Raw genomic sequence first — 16,978 nt, forward strand, 5'->3', positions numbered from 1 at the left:
TGACAGTATCTCCTCAAAGTCAATGAGATCAAAATCAAGAAAGGGGTGGACCTGCTGCAGAACCTCATCAAGTACTTCCACGCTCAGTGCAAGTAAGACAAGCAAATAGGGAACTGTGTTTAGCCTTTTGATTTGTTATGATGCAATGTTAGTCGACCTGGAAAGTGTCGGTTTATACAATATACGGCTCTTTGCTAAGTTGACGTGCTTCCTGTTCAGTTTCTTTCAGGATGGCCTGAAAGCTGTGGACAACCTGAAACCCTCCATAGAGAAACTGGCCACTGATCTGCACACGGTGAGAGAACCAGCTGCTCTGGTATCTTCTCTCCTTCTCTTGACGGTGACATTTATATCGCATAAACATCATCGTGTGTTTCGTCTCTCCATCTTTCCTCTGTGACAGATAAAGCAGGTGCAGGACGAGGAGAGGAAGCAGCTGACTCAGTTACGAGACGTCCTCAAGACGGCGCTGCAGGTGGAGCAGAAAGAGGTGAGAAACATCACATTTTCATCTTCCTAGTTCCTATATATCTGCTCTTAAATCAGATTATATTTCATCTAGACAATCCTTACATCGGTCTATCAGGGTTGTCTCCTCACTACCACGTATCAGCTGTTTTTAAGGGCAAATTTCTAATAATAACCTCTTTCTTCAATTTGTCTTTGGATCATACATGCATTGCTATTATCCATTTTCTCACCACCGCCCAATGAGTGGACGTGATTTATGTTTGACCCTGGTCCTTAGCGATCCATTAAACATGCTGCAGGCTACAGCAGCTCCTGGTCTCACCTGATGATTGTTTTCTTCTTTCCTTCGCTGCCGCCTTCTTTTGTGAAACAAGTCCAGGAGAGTAAGTGGATTCCTTGAAGACATGTGGTTGTTTTGCATCCTGTGTTCATTGAGGTCGTTGCTTCAGTTGTAGTGCTGGATTCATCGTTTTCTTTAATGTTCTTTTACAGCCGCATATTTTTTTTTTTGTTCAAATATGTCATCTGATTGTTTCAGTGCTTTGATTATTTTTAGTTGTGCTTTTTTATTTTTTTTTGTTTTAAATTACTTTTCAATGAGAAAAGCTGGAGCTGCATTCATGCTCCTTCACGATCATCCTGTTGGCGGTGTGTTTGTCTGCTGATAACGGCACACACCAAAACAAGTCATTAAAGTCCCGTCAACGCCTGCCTTCAGAGGTCGTCCTCTCTGTTTCCCGTAGTGTTTCCAGACAGGAAGTGACATCACTCATACAAAAATCTGGCCTTTGTTTGGTCCTTTTTTTGGCCGTTGTTTTTACACTACAGTCAAACCTGAATATCTAAAGAAAAATCAAGTTAAATCTGTTAAATCCAGGCATTTAGTCTAAATGTGATTGATCTTTTGATCCTTTCAGAGTGGCATATGAGAATAAAATGGCAGTGTTTTCTCATCTATTGTTGCAGCTTCTGACTCAGAGGTGTAAAAGCTCCTCTTATTTTCTTATCCCCGTGTGTACAAAACCATTGAGGCTCACAGCAGCAATCTTCTTTTGTTGTTCATACTTGCTTCCAAATTCTCAGAGGAGCAGGAGCCTCGGGAGCAGAGCGTAAATCTGAGCCATTTGACGCTTCAGCAGCTCCCACTTGACTGCAATTTGAATTTGCAAATCCCACATGCAGTTCCTGCTTTTTATTTATTTTTTTAATTTGTTTGAAGGCTCTGATGTCTCGTCTCTTGTTTGTTTGTGTGTGTTTTTCCAGGATTCGCAGGTGCGGCAGAGCACCACCTACAGCCTGCACCAACCACGGGGGAACAAGGAGCACGGCACTGAGCGCAGCGGGTACCTTTTCAAGAAAAGTGACGGGTGAGTATTAGTACAATAGTTCTACAATAGTAGTAGGAGTACGTTTTTTGTACTAAGTTTCACTTTTTTTTTTTATAAATAATACTGTCATAATAAAATATTTAGTATGATCACGTTATAATACAGAATACATGCGTTAGTTATGAGTGTCTGCTCTTTGAGTTCAGAGTTCACCGTCTATTTGACTTACAAATGAACTGTCTTCTGTGTGCCATAGCTTGAGGAAAGTGTGGCAGAAGAGAAAGTGCACAGCGAAGAACGGATACCTCACCATCTCACACGGCACAGTAAGAAAACAATGACGCCTTTTAGTCACACAAGGCAGGATCTATGTGTTTGTTCTTATTTTAAAAAGCACCCTCAGGATGCATGAACACTCTCTCCCATACATGCTTCATTTTGTCCCGCACATTACAGTGTCGTTCTCATCAGCCGGTCATTATCTTCACCCATTAACCATGAATATATTCACAAGTTAACATTCTCCTCGCATCCGCTGCCTCAGCTGAGCCTCCTTTTAACCCGAACTCTGCTAGTTCCCACATAAAGATTTAGCTCCGGGCCCGGACGACTCCTCTTACTGACGCCGCTCATCTTACACGTAGCAGCTTATCACATGTTTCATTTGGCTGCAGCAGCAGTCAGATACGGTTAAACACAACACTCTCGCTCATTGATATTGTTGTCATTCCTCTCCGTCTCTCTCTCTCTCTCTCCGTCAGGCTAACCGGCCGCCGGCTAAACTCAACCTGCTCACCTGCCAGGTGAAACACAATCCTGAAGAGAAGAGAAGCTTTGACCTCATATCCCGTACGTTCAGCCCTCTGTCTTTGCACGCTTGTTTTATATGCCACTTTCCTTACCTTTTTAATTAGCTCCATTCTTCCAGACAGCAGCAGTTTAAGATTTCTTGTGCAGCATTGTGGATTTCAAATGTTTTTCTATTTAGAAAGAAGCAGCAACCCAAAGATAACCCGACTCTTAAAGATGTATATTGAAACATCCAGCACATCTCAATCTAGCATTCAGCAGCAAACGGTGAACAAAAAGCTTTTGTCGACTGACAGAAAATGAATCTACAACTACTTTGCTTTCAGTGTCTGAGGAATTGTGATTGACATTTTTCCCTATTGACATTAATCAAGAAAAATATCTGCGAATGAATCGATATTGATGTCAAATAATCTTTATTGTTGGCTTGTTCTTCCCCAAATAGTACATTTCTGTCAAATAAATTAAGTTAAGTAACAGCATTTGTTAAGCTGATACACACGGAATCGCATTATCTGTCTGTTTTTTGTCAAATGGATTGTCTGTTATAATTGAATTATGTTGCTTATTCTGTACACAAAGCATCTATTGTGTGTGTCTGTCCCGGGAGAGGGATCCGTACTCTGCTCCTCCTCAGGGTTCTTCCATTTCTTCTGTCAGAGGTTTTTCTTAGTTTTTCCTTAAACACTGTGAAGGTCCAAAAACAGAGGCTGTGCACATTAAAAAGCCCTTTGAGGCAAATCTATGATTTGTGAAATTAGGCTGCATACATACATTTGACTAAAATCAAAAGCCAGTAATAGGATTTAGTCTTTTCTGACTGGACTGTGAGATGTAGCTAATATTGAGGTTCATTTAAGATTTGGCCAGTTTTTCCACATGTCCTGTAAGAGATAATAGCATTAAGCTGGAGGAGCTAATCTTCAGCCCCTGGAGACACAACATGGTTTCAGTTGCTGGTGTAAAAAGGTTCTCCCTGGTCATCATTGAGTGATTCTCACCTGGAGACAGAAATGAGAGTTTTAGGTTGTTTTCCCTCAGTTTGACCTGCTACTTTAATGCCCTCTGCAGGGAGTCGCTCTGAGCTTCCTCCTGTCTCCACTGCTCTTTCATTCATGTTCTCCCCTCTCTCCTCTCCCACTTCTCTCTTCTGTTGTGTCATCCATTTCGTTTTTTGTTTCAGATGACAGAACGTATCATTTTCAGGCCGAGGACGACCAGGACTGTCAGATGTAAGTGCCTGTTCCTTCCTTCCCTTTGTGTGTTCAGTCCTGTGCCTGAGTGTTTCCTGTTTACCGCCTCGGCCACTTTCCACACACTTCCTACCTCACACCCAGTCAGACGCTTGGCCTCGTCTTTACCTTCCACCTCCTGACTATTAGCTGCCTTTTACTCCCGTCTTCTCTCCCCTTTTTAACACCCTCCTCCTTTTCTTTCTGCTTCGGCTGCTCTCATCTCCTCCCTCCTCTGAACCCTACTCTCACCTCCTCCTGCCTCTACTTCCTCGTCTTCCTTCCTCTGTCATTATTCTAATTTTCATTCACTTGTCCTGTACGCCCCTCCGGTCTCTTCTCCTCTCCTCCCTCCTCCAGCTGGATCTCGGTGCTACAGAACAGTAAGGAGGAGGCGTTGAATCAGGCCTTCAAAGGGGACCAGCATGTCGGCGAGAACAACATCGTGCAGGAGTTGACCAAGGCAATCCTGGGAGAGATCAAGAGGATGACGGGAAATGACGTGTGCTGCGACTGCGGAGCACCCAGTGAGTGACAAAGAGAGACAAATGATTGACGGCACAGTGTCTAAACTAATTTTATGATCTTTGAATGATTGTTTTACCCAGGATTTTAAGCATAATGTGAGCCTTTGTATTCACGTACTAAAGATGATCTCCCAAACCTCATTAACTATCGTGTAGTTGCTATATTCCAACCTTAAGATGCAGTAACTATGACAACACTACTGCCAAAATGTGCGTCAGTATAATCTGAGGTTTTGCAATGACGTCATTATAGATGGTCTTTTTTGTTGCCCACATCGGTTTGTGGTGAGGATTCTGTCCTTTTTGAGTTACTTCCATATCTGGAGCCGTCCTGCAGCAGCTGGAACAATATGTGCATTTCTAAATTGAGAGCGGCGCTGCGCACATGTTACACCCACAGCAGCGGTAACGTAACTGATCGTGTAAATCTCTCGACAATGAGAATGAAAAATCTACCAGTAATTAATCCACGGTTCTGAGGTTAAAATCAATTTTCATTCATGGCTAGAAATCCCGGGAAAAGAGTGATGCATTCTCATGAGTTATTGACTTTAAAATCCTTCAACAGCTAATCCTTCAACTTTAGTTTTGACTTCCTTACTTTGTGAGAAAATAAATGTACACTTTATATAATATTTGAAGCATATTTCCAGACTGAAAAAAATGAACAGGCTTCTGCCTGGAAGATGGGTACAGACTGAAATGTATGGTATGCTTTGGGAGTGTTAGCAGTGATGTATATGCATAGTTATGAGCTACTCGACTGGGATGAAAATGCTGGATCCTCTTTCTGGAGATATTCTGTCACGACTTTGAAATCTGTTTTTCCTCAAATACATGGAGCCCCCCCCCAATAACGTTTCTCAAATTCCATGAAATTTCCTCCAGCAGACACGTATATGCTTTTACATGTATGGCCTCCACACACAGTGGAGTTCAGCTTGGTCACTTACCTCTGACATTGTGTGCTGTGAGATAGTGAAAAGCCCTTCAGGCAGCTATTACATTTCCAGAGCACACAGCTTTCCACAAGGACACATCAAAGTTTGCTCACGTGCTGCAGAAATAACTTTAGCTTTCGTGGTTTTTGCCCAAGGACAGCGTGTCACCCGTATTCCTTCCTCCCTCTTTCCCCACATGCGTGTGGTTTACCTCGTCATCCCTCCATTCTCTTGACGATTTTCCTTTTGTCTTTCTCAGACCCGACGTGGCTGTCCACCAACCTGGGCATCCTCACCTGCATTGAATGTTCAGGGATCCACAGGGAGCTTGGAGTCCACTACTCCAGGATCCAGTCCCTCACTCTGGACGTACTCAGCACCTCAGAGCTCTTGGTAAATCACTGTTGGCATCTGTCTTCTCTCTGAATCACCTCACGTTTTGATTGTACAGATTATTCCCTATGAATCTTTAGGCATGATAAACAGGGGGGGGGGGGGGGACAGGTGGGAGTAGAAAGATTGAGGGAAGAATGAGGAGGTAAGAAACTGAGGACAAGAGGGTCAGGAAGCCGAGACAGGAAGGAGGGAGAGTAGCATCGCTCCAGGCTTCATTCTCCTCTCCTCTCTCCTCCAAGACCTCTGGAAGTCTCCACACAGAATAGCTGACATTTTTTATGGCTGGTTTGGTGTAGAGATTTACCGCCTGTGGGCCGGGTGGGATTAAATGCTTCCAGTCACGATTGCTTTCCTGGGTGTTAAGTCGCCAAGTCGTGTTGGCCACACTCAGATGGGCGTTGTGCATATAATAACGCTCCACACACACACACACACACAGTACTGCATCCTGAGGTGTGAGTTGATGACGCAAAGATGACAACTTTTACTGTAATGAATGTGGTGCAGAAAATGTCGAGTATAACGTGTGTGTGTGTGTGTGTGTGTGTGTGTGTGTGTGTGTGTGTGTGTGTGTGTGTGTGTGTGTGTGTGTGTGTGTGTGTGTGTGTGTGTGTGTGTGTGTGTGTGTGTGTGTGTGTGTGTGTGTGTGTGTGTGTGTGTGTGTGTGTGTGTGTGTGTGTGTGTTCCACAGCTGGCCAAGAATGTGGGGAATGCAGGCTTTAATGAAATCATGGAGGCTTGTTTAAGTGCTGAAAATGTGGTGAAACCCAACCCAGGCAGTGACATGTAAGTTACCCATCCATCTCTCCCTCATACCGATCTCCCTTCCTCCCCCCCCCCCATACGATTCTCCCTGGACTCTAGCGCTCTCTCTCTTCTCTTCTCACTTGTATCGCATGACACCATCACTGTGACATATTGGCACATCTCAACCAACATTGTACTGATCAGGTTTTCTGAATGTGAGTGATTACCAATTCAGTTTGGCTGAAGATTCACTGATCTCGTGGGCATGATTGATGACATGAAATAGGTTCAGGTGAACGGAAAATAAGAATAGAAACTATACAAAGGCAATCAAAGCACTAATTACAAGGCAAGAGTGACTGTGGTGGGATTAGTAGGAAAAAAGTCGGAAAGGTATATATGCAGACGGCTTACACCTGATTATTATATCATATGATGATTAATATAGTACAACATATTATATATTATAATGCTGTAATCTAGTGTAGAATAGAAGTGTTGCTTCAGCTTTTATCAGCGTGGTACTTTTGTTTCATGCTTTTTGTGACTTGTATGACGGCTTTTCCTTGCAATTAAAACCTAATTATGAAACTCTTCCAAGCTCTGAAATGGTAATCACAGAAATCTAATTTAGTGTGTTTATTGACTAATTATGATCAGTGGCTTCTGATTGGTGCGTCCCCAATCACACCCATTCACATGAAGAGCGTAAGTGATGCAGCTGTGAACTGAGCAGCTGCCTCTCTTCACATGTTTAACCAGGCAGGCGAGGAAAGACTTCATCACAGCCAAATACACGGAGAAACGTTTCGCTCGGAAGAAGTGTCCCGATGCGACGTCGCGGCTCCACACGTTGTGCGACGCAGTGAAGGCCCGGGACATCTTCTCCCTCATCCAGGTCTACGCCGAGGGAGTCGACCTCATGGAGCCCATACCTCTGGCCAACGGACACGTCAGTACACGAAATATTCAGCCTGTGTGATGTCGAGTCTGTCCTTCAATGGGGACTTGAAACTTTAGCCCAGTTGCTTTTCTACCATCGACTTTGACTTCTTCTTCTTGCTCTTTAGCTTGATTCTCCACAAACACCTCTCATTCCCAGGGGAATATAAAAAAAAAATGGTGCAAATGTTTTTTTATTTTTCTATTCCAGGAACAAGGGGAGACAGCCCTTCATCTCGCAGTCAGGCTGGTGGATAGAACGTCACTTCACATCGTCGACTTCCTCACTCAGAACAGGTAAACAAAGCCCCTCACTTATTATTATTTGTTACTTACAGTATTTAAGTAGTTTGATTATCCATCTGACTGTGGCAACCATTTAAAACACCATAAAAAGATGGCGTCTCTTGACACTTGTAGTTGGGGTTTAAAGCTCTCCGTCTGTGTCCCTCTGCAGTTTGAATTTGGACAAGCAGACGGCCAAAGGCAGCTCAGCGCTGCACTACTGCTGCCTGACCGACAACAGCGAGTGTCTGAAACTGCTGCTGCGGGGGAAGGCCTCAATAGAGATCGGTAAGGGAACATACCAGCGAACGGGGCGGCTGTGATGCGTTCACTGTCCCACTCTTTCCTTTGTCTTTTCTCTGTCTTTCTTCTTTTTTTTTCACACCTGGATTTGTTTGCACCATCTACTCGGAAATTCATCACAAGTTTGTGTGTAAAGTCATTTTTACATCGCGGTGGTATCATATTACTTTCACTTAGTAATTGATCTGCATACTTGTTCAACCACCACTGTCTCACACAAATGTTTTCTCTCACTGCCGCATCCTCTCTCTCTCTCTCTCTCTCTCTCTCTCTCTCTCTCTCTCTCTCTCTCTCTCTCTCTCTCTCTGTGTCCCTGTCTCTGTCTCTGTCTCTCTGTCTCTCTCTCTCTTACATACACACCCCTTGGTTCAAGTCTTCCAGATTCAGTTCCCAGAGGCGCCGGCTCTGCCAAAAGACCATGGCAACTCTTTCTCACAACACTAATCTTTCTACTCCGCTGTGACATCAACAAAACAGCCTGATAATAGATGCAGAGAGAAGGAGGGACACAGTTGTTCAGTGTGGGAAACAGTCTAATTACACATTTCTCAGTGAAATGGGAGGAAAGAAAATGGGCTGTGTGTTTGTGCTCATACAGTGGATACAGTAATCATTGTATGTTTCTGTTGTTTTCTCTCCAGCTAATGAGGCCGGGGAGACACCGCTGGATATCGCCCGGAGGCTCAAACACCTACAGTGTGAAGAGCTGGTGAGCTCGCCTTGTACAAACGTGGCTTATGCCTGCAAGCAATATCGCTGCCTGAAACTTGTCAGTCCTGTGTGTTTACATGTGTCTGGATTTGATTTGTTTGTGTATAGTTGAACCAAGCGCTGGCGGGGAAATTCAACGCCCACGTCCATGTTGAGTATGAATGGTGCCTGCAGCATGAAGACTTGGATGAAAGTGACGAAGATCTGGATGAGAAGGTGAGAGACACTTTCGTATACAGAGTGCTACACTGTTAAGGGAGAAAACAAGAACAATAAAGTAAACAGAAATACACATTCTAAAGAAAAGTGTAATTCCTTGAATGTTTTTGTACTGCTACATTCACTTGCTACCTGAAAAAGTACTTTGTGTGTGTGTTCTTTTTAAAGTACCTTGCATATTAATCATTCAGTCTTGACAGGGAAATATATATAACATGTTGACATATTACAGAATAATGATGAATAATTTGTTGGTTTTTAACAGTTATTTTAAAATAATGACTGTAGTGACTGACTAGTAATGTCGTAAACAAAATACAAAAAACAAGTCTAAGTAAAAAAAGTGACTGACATGTTTTGACAAATTTGACACTATACATAGTAAACACATACAGTGAGGAGGGGAAAATCTGGTGAGCCGTGCCTGACCATGTCTAACACTCTCTCGTTATGCTGCCCCTCCAGCCCAGCCCTCATCGCAGAGACGAGCGTCCGGTCAGCTGTTACACCCCGAGCAGTAACTCTCACCTGCAGACCAGTCTGGGCTCTGCGGGCCGCGATGCCGTCGGCCTCGCCAAGGACAAGCAGCGTGCCTACATGCCCAGCCTGGTCAACAACGAGACCTATGGCACCATCCTCAACGCCACCCCGCCTCAGTCTGCCACCACCTCTGCTCCGCCCCTGCCCCCGAGGAACCTGGGTAAGCTCGGACACAGTCAACGTCAGTGCTCGAAGAATGGAAGGCAAATGTAGATGGTAGCATTTGAAAGCATAATCGAGTATATCTCATCGTCATTGTATGTCTGTCTGACCTGAATCTGACCTCTCTGCCTGCTTTGGGGATGTGATATTTATCAAAAAATATGAATGAGAGGAAAAACCTCATTTGCAGCATCGTTTCTCATTTTGCTCTGTATCACTGGTCCCTGAAGCCTTTATATTAATTACTATGCAGGTCTAAGTGACCTTTTGTCCTGTTTCATCACTCCAGCTGCTCTGGGTACCCAGAGACACTCTATGTGAAGTTAGACTCATCCATCCAAAGGTTCTCAAATCTATAAGGCAGGATTTATTTTTATGTTGCAAATAAGTGTTTTGGGATACTTCATTCAGTGAAAATAAATAGATAAAATCTTCACAGATGTTAGACTGTGCATATGCAACTGTATCATACCTTTACAGGCTAACCAACCTATTGTGACACACTCGCCACAGTCGGTCTTTAATAACAGTAGTGGCCGTCTGGAGTGCTGCCAGCGGTGCGGAGGAGAAACAACCAGCCGTGTTGCCCACCTTGCTGCACATTCCCTCCCCCCATTAGCTGTCGCTCTCAATTACACTCAAATGGAAACGACTTGACTTTTAAAGTGGACGCTTGTTCTGGCAAAGTGCAGTGCTCTCTCTCACTCTCACTCTCACTCACTCTCTCTCTCACTCTATATCTCTCTCTCTTATATATATGTATATATATTTATTTATATATATATATATCTTAATAACCCCTCTCTTTCTCCGTCTGTCTGTCTCAGTCCAGTTATCCGGCCTCGGGGGGATCAGTCAGTCTTCAGCGTCAAGCAGCTGGAAGCCCGGTTCTTCTTTAGACCTGGTTGGCCGTCAGAGGTCGTCCTCAGACCCCCCCAACATGCACCCTCCTATCCCACCCTTGAGACTCACTTCAACTGGAGGTATGGACCCCCCCCCCCCCCACACTCCCATTCCTCCCTCTCAAACTGGACCATTGCTGCAGTGAAGACATATTAGTTTAATACAATGATTTTGATGAAGAGTAGTCATAGGTCGGTGTTTACTAAATACGTCACAGCAAGGAGGCATTTAAATGTTTTACTTTCATATTGGTCTGTCGGTCCCAAAACTTACAGTCACCGCGGGGCATACGCTTTAAATTCTTTAGAGTTTGATTTTGTTTATTTGCACAAATTAAAATCAAACAAACTAAAATAATAATGAAACAAAACGGAGGCGACTATCAGCTTCAAGACCGGGTCTTAACCGAATGATTGTTGTCATTCTACTTTAATCCATTCATCTCTTTATTGTGATTCATCATTTAGCAAAAAATATGCATCACTAAAACCCAGTGTGACGTCTTTAACATTATAAAAAAAGAAAATCCAAATGTCCAGTGATGTGTTCAGTTTGCAAAGTTATGACAATCGAGGTGTGTTCCTGTGTGTCCCAGGTCTGGGTCCTCCTGTAGCCAAGATGGAGTCCATGAGCATGCAGTCCAAGTCGAGCCAGGGACCATTGGGCTCCAGAGCAGTGCCGCCTAAATCTCCTGCGGGGTAAGAACAAAAGTGTTCTCACACGGCTAATACAATTTTTGAAGGTGGCATTTTGGCGGCTTTATCAGCAACACAGGAAAACAATAGAATTATACAATTCACTACACATGCACAAGAGCCTGCTCTACCCCGGGGTTGTGTATCTTGCTGTTGAATGCTTGTCTTGTAATGTGGTGTTGTTTTTATCACAAGAGGAATGAGCCTACATGGCTGCTGTTTAGCCGCTTCATTAGCTTCCAGGCTGCGCTCTGCATTGAGCCAGGCGAGCAATAACTCTCCTCCGCAGTCGCCCCTTTGTCTTTTTGTCTCCCACAGGGTTTGTAGTGCTGCAATACATCCGTAACAAAGCTGTTGAGAGCTGGACAGTTTGCTGTTGCATGTGTGTCTTTATATAACTTTATATGACTCTTACTTACTGTTGATGAGAGTGCCTTTCCTTTTTTTGTTTTACAGCAATGATAAAAGCTTCAACCGACCTCTGAATCGAACGGTATCTATTGAAAGACCGGGTGAGTACACAGATGAGAGAGACAAAGTACAGATTCTGGTAAATCTGCGTCTGTCCAGTGTACAGACGTCTACGTTCACATTGTTCTACTATCTGTCAGGTCCTGTTTGTTCTGTGGAAACGTGGAACGTTTTTGTTGTCGTTGTGATATAATTTCCTCTTCCTGTTCCAGCTAAGGAAGTGCCAGGATGCCCCCAGAACTCCTTAGGTCAGTCTCTGCCTCCAGGCCCCTCGCAGAGGAAAATCTACCCAGTGAGTCCCTCATTCTTCCCCTCGTCATCATCCAGATAGTGTCGATTAGAAAGCGCTTATTCATTCACTGGCTGCTGACTCCTAAGTCATGGTTTATGTAGCTATTAGCGTTGTGCAATACCCCTCAGTACCCTGTAGGCCGACCTATTGTCTCAGTGGTTTTAAGGTGGAAGAATATTTACAGCTTTCTAGCCTGCAATTACGAATAACCGATGCATTTCTTTTTGTTTCTAGTATTCTAGTCTTCTAGTTTGTCAATCAATGGAGAGTCATAGGATTACAGCCCGTCTCAGACCCTGTGCTGCAACAATTACATGTTATCACTGGATGAATCGTTGGATTTAAAGCCCTTATATCTTCTGCTTCCTGCTATTTTTAGTCCTTTTGTAAAATTCAAATCTAATTGAATTCAACTTTGTTTTGCAAAGAAATGAATTCCTTCGGTCAGAGGTTCAGAAAATACACAGAAGCAGTTCAAAATACACAAATATAGCAGTAGAAACAAACCATAAAAGAGGAGCGCACTCAAAGAAAATAATTCACTTTATTTACAGAAGACAAAATGTTTTTCGCCATTAAGACTTTATAGTCCCAAATCATGAATTTGCCTCTTAGAGGCTTTACAACCCATACAGCATACAACAACCTCTGTCATTACACCCTCAGTTTGTGAAAGACCTTTTTATTTGGGGACTAAAATAAAACATCAATACCAGAAAGCGTCGTCGTTCTCACCGACTTCATCTCCTCTGTGTAACTTGGCCTTAGTTCCCAGCAATAATGATAAAGAAACATTCCAATAGTGTAAGAAAAACAAAGACGGAGACAGAATGTGGCACCACCACATTTCCTCTTCTCTCTCTTCTGGACAAACTGGATCAAACCTGTCTGTCTGCTTTCGTTCGGTCTCGCAGAAGCAGAGGCCGAAGCGAGTGAAAGCGATCTACAACTGTGTCGCCGACAACCCGGACGAGCTGACCTTCTCTGAGGGCGAGGTGATCGTGGTGGATGGAGAGGAGGACCAGGAGTGGTGGGTCAGTATCTCACACGCTGCAGATTTGAATGTCTCGTTTTTTTTTTTTTAATTTTGGATATTTCTCAGATTAAAGCACAAAGCGCTCCCAGTCCAGCTCCTGTCCCACTCTGGTCCCATTTTCACCATGTGAATGCACTCGGTAACCATGGTGGCGTAAGCCAAAAAGCCATGACCTCATTCAGGCTGATATCCCCCCCCCCCCCCCTCTTTTTCCGCCTGCTGCTGCTTCCTCTCTGGAGCCCCTTGTGTGAACATCGACCAGCTGCAACTTGTTTTCCTCTGAGCCACCTCTGCAGATATGACCGTATTTAGTCACTTTGTCCCTGCGTGGACCCTAAAGTCCCCCGGGATCGCTGCCATGCTTCCACTCTGTCCTGCAATCAGCAGCGTTATCACAACTACCACGTTTCATTTTTAAATTTCTGAATATAAAGATACTTCAGAAGAGAAGTCAAAAAAAACAACAGATGTAAGATTCTTGTGGTGGCTGAGAAGCGTCGAATGAATGCAAAAGCAACAATGCGAACATATGTGGACGTGTGTGAGTATCTAGCGTTGTATTCTACCCTTTGTTCTCTTTTTCCCTCGTATAGCACTTTATAATTGCTCGTTTTGATAAGTGCTATATAAATACCTTTATCATCCACATATTAACAGATCAAACATTCATTGTACAACATGAGACTAGTTCAATTAGTTAAATATTACAATCGCACAAAAATAAGTTAGATTTTCTACAAACACGGTGTCTAGAGAGTATCAGAGAGACAGCTAGGCGTTTCCCATCATGCACTTGGTCTTTCAGTCGGTGGAGAGCAGCTGCGGCGCCTGGCTCTGTCTCGATCTCGTGAGGTTATCATCGCCCACGTGTGCTTGACGTCAGCGCAAGTCGGAATCAATTTGGACTCGAACCGAGCCGACGTGCATATTGCAGCGATTGCAGGTGATCAATCCTGCGCAGGCCTGGCTCATCTGGAAGGAGCCTAATAATAGTCCTCCAGCAATAATAGCCGTTTACTTGTTAACATCCATAGTTTCTCACTTCCGGCTTTTGCATTTGCGTTGTTGCTTTTGCATTCGTTAGACACCTTTGGGCCACCGTAGTTTTCTAGTTTAGACTGTATGAACAAATTGCTTGTTGTTCTGTATTTATTTCCTCAATGGCTTGTTGTGTTTCTCTCATAGCCTTGTATATACATTGTTGGAGCAGAAACAAGTCCTAGCTTTTTGTTTTCAGGTATAGGAGAAGTTTAAAATGACTTTAATGGACATAATAAGTTCTGTCTTCTTTATCGGCTAAGGTAATATAAAGTGTGAATGTCGTATTAAATGTTATTTAATACGACGTAATTGTGTTTTAGCCTCTCATAGTCCACTCTGTGCTCCATTAGTTGGTGTTTAGTGAGGCGAGCTGTTGGCACTGATCTCCTGATTCACTTCAATGTTGTGTTTGTATTTTGAAAAAATATAAAAGCGGTTGTCAGACTTTAATTTTTTTTAATCAGATATTTTTAATTATTTTTAAATTTCAAATTAAATTAAATGATTTTGTATTTTTATTACACATATAGCTATCAAATATGTTACTGTAATTGAATGTTGTAATAACTGGATTTCCACTATCTAGACATTCTACACAATATGCATCCCAACTGGATCATTTATTAGAATATTTATTACACACGTATGTCCACTGAGAAAAGGCCGATCAGCTTTGTGATTTTAAGAATCGATATTGAATCTTTCAATAGCGATCAGAGAACCCAGCCCTAATGTTTAGTGGTGTTTATAGTCTCGTGAATGTGCTTTAGATGACTTCTTTGGTTGAAAGCAGTCAAATGATTTTAGTGTTTCAGTGAACTTACACCCTCCCAATAGAATAAAACCCAACCTGACTACAACGAGCTGCCTTTTATCGTCCTCTGACGTCACCTCGGTCTTCCCTCTCCACAGATGGGCCACATCGAAGGCGATCTGATGAGAAGGGGAGCCTTCCCTGTTACATTTGTACACTTCATTGCTGACTGAACGGTTCCTCTCTGGGTCTCGGGAAGTGTCGCAGGGGGCGGCGTCCCTCCTTCACCCGTCTCTCTTCAGCCAGCAAACATCCACCATCGTCCCACTGTTTGTTGTTGACATCATCATCATCATCATCATCATCAGCGAGCTTCTTAAAGTCTCACTGCCGTGTCGTCCCCTCGGCTGCAACATCTGGAAGTCGCTCCTTGCTGCTCGGCCTCGTGGGACTGCGTGTGCGTTTTAATGCTTGCTGTTCATGTTCTGACAAAAGACTAAGATTTACAAACAATGATTGTAGTCTATGACCTCTCGCAATAAATGCACTTCGCTTGTCTTTACCCTTCTTACAGCATAAGATGACATGTGACATAATGAAGGTTAATTTGTACAGTATTCACATCCTCCATTTTCTGTTTAGCTGCATTGTACAGTTAGTCCTGCGAAAGACTACAGCAATGTATTTTAACTTTTCGAACAAATGTAAATGTGAACATAGGCAACATGCTAACATTCCACCTCTGTGCATGAGCGATTCTTAAATGCCTAACTGCTTATAGGTGCGACCTTTCAACTCTGTAGTAGGCCTCCTGTAGGGAGGTTTCTCTAACGGTGCTAAGTTAACCCCGGAATATGCTAGAAGTTGCCCTCGAGGGATCGCTCCCCTGTCCCCGTTTCAAAGACGGACTGGCATTGAAAAATACCCTCGGACTCACCACACCTGGGAGAAGTCACCTTCTCATGGGTGTAGAGGGTAGAGGGATGGAGCAGCTTCTCCACGCGCACACACACTTCCTGTACTGCTTCATTAGAGAGGATAATATTCTACAGCAACACTCTAGTTCTTCTCCCCGTAGTGTTTTAGGTGTAATGCTGACACGGACTTGAGCGGCAGCAGCCAGTAATTACCTTTATGCCGAGTCTGACACCTCGGGCTGTCTTCGCCTGTCATCTGCCTTATCAGAGGAACAGGAAGTGTCTGTGTCTGCGAGTGTCTCGTCTGCACAGAATAAGCTGAGGATGAAATATTGAAGTAAGAGAAACTAAAAAGAGTGTGGGAATGTTATGAGAAGCAGGAGTTGGTTCTCTGACTTGTGTTGCTTCCTCTTGCCTTTGAGAGCACTCGGACTCCGACAGGCGTTTTTTTGTTGTTTGCAAATGAGCTGAATTATCTTTGACTCTATACAGAGAAAGAAATATCCTTCCTACAGCTTAAGCCTCTCATATCTGTACATCTCTGGGGTCCCATAATGTAGAAAGATGGATTTATCAATTGTGTTACGAGATAAATATCAAACATTCGATGTAATTAACTTCCTTTTGGTTGCAAAGCAACTTTCTCTCTGTTCATAATGTTGATATTTAAGCATTTAACCTGAAACCAGAGCCTTCCTTGGATTTGTGAATGACGAGAAGCATGTGAATCGTAGCTGATGCACTCTTCATCATGTTTAATATGAACTCACTGGAAACAGGAAGATTTAATTATCTATTCATGTAAATAGTTCTGATTTTGTTGATATTTATATGTAAAAAGAAGAGTTAACCTGGGCACTAAATGTCTTTTAATGGTCTGTGGTGGTGAGTAGTTACAGTCTCAGCTGGACCTGTGTGTGTGTGTGTGTGTGTGTGTGTGTAGAGACGGGGGTGTGTGTGCTGAAATCACAAGTACACACACACAACTGGGACAATAAACGTAATTCATTCACATTAACTGTCTGTGGATTACTGCATTGATTCTTCACTCTATTGTGCAAACAAATGGGAAAATGAAACTGGAATAATAAAAGATGAAATAATACACGGCTTTGGTCTGTTTCTTAGGAGCGTTAAGGAGTTCGTGATCTCTAACTGAATTATTGCTGGTTTTGCTAAATTGTGTATTTTGAGGGGATGTTACATCTCAAAACGACTTGTTAAAGGACCTGCATTTAAAAACACCATTTGACGA

At 43.3% G+C, this 16,978-nt stretch overlaps 3 protein-coding genes across 3 annotated transcripts in view; all 3 read left to right on the forward strand.

Annotated features, from left to right (window-relative positions):
• LOC142968139 (arf-GAP with SH3 domain, ANK repeat and PH domain-containing protein 2-like) overlaps nucleotides 1-1,646 on the forward strand; it is a 31,959-nt gene extending 30,313 nt beyond the window's left edge. The window contains exon 7 of the mRNA XM_076107904.1: nucleotides 7-1,646. Within this exon, the coding sequence (XP_075964019.1) occupies nucleotides 7-96 (90 nt within the window). The 3' untranslated portion in view covers nucleotides 97-1,646. The remainder of the gene's footprint in view (nucleotides 1-6) is intronic.
• asap2a (ArfGAP with SH3 domain, ankyrin repeat and PH domain 2a) lies at nucleotides 146-8,695 on the forward strand. Its single transcript, XM_076108085.1, has 12 exons — nucleotides 146-295; nucleotides 404-490; nucleotides 1,735-1,838; nucleotides 2,056-2,125; nucleotides 2,561-2,648; nucleotides 3,793-3,841; nucleotides 4,202-4,368; nucleotides 5,569-5,702; nucleotides 6,397-6,491; nucleotides 7,215-7,404; nucleotides 7,606-7,967; nucleotides 8,624-8,695. Exons 1-11 carry the CDS (start codon nucleotides 146-148, stop codon nucleotides 7,693-7,695), a joined length of 1,224 nt encoding a protein of 407 aa, XP_075964200.1. The 3' UTR covers nucleotides 7,696-7,967; nucleotides 8,624-8,695.
• Nucleotides 7,792-16,822, forward strand: LOC142968275 (arf-GAP with SH3 domain, ANK repeat and PH domain-containing protein 2-like). The gene is made up of 11 exons (XM_076108086.1): nucleotides 7,792-7,796; nucleotides 7,852-7,967; nucleotides 8,624-8,691; nucleotides 8,802-8,909; nucleotides 9,378-9,612; nucleotides 10,481-10,597; nucleotides 11,113-11,215; nucleotides 11,669-11,724; nucleotides 11,896-11,975; nucleotides 12,890-13,009; nucleotides 14,965-16,822. Exons 1-11 carry the CDS (start codon nucleotides 7,792-7,794, stop codon nucleotides 15,037-15,039), a joined length of 1,083 nt encoding a protein of 360 aa, XP_075964201.1. The 3' UTR covers nucleotides 15,040-16,822.
• The last annotated feature ends 156 nt before the right edge of the window (nucleotides 16,823-16,978 follow it).

This window comes from Anarhichas minor, unplaced genomic scaffold (genome assembly GCF_050575085.1).
Source record: "Anarhichas minor isolate MPS153535 unplaced genomic scaffold, ASM5057508v1 ptg000040l, whole genome shotgun sequence".
Taxonomy (NCBI): domain Eukaryota; kingdom Metazoa; phylum Chordata; class Actinopteri; order Perciformes; family Anarhichadidae; genus Anarhichas; species Anarhichas minor.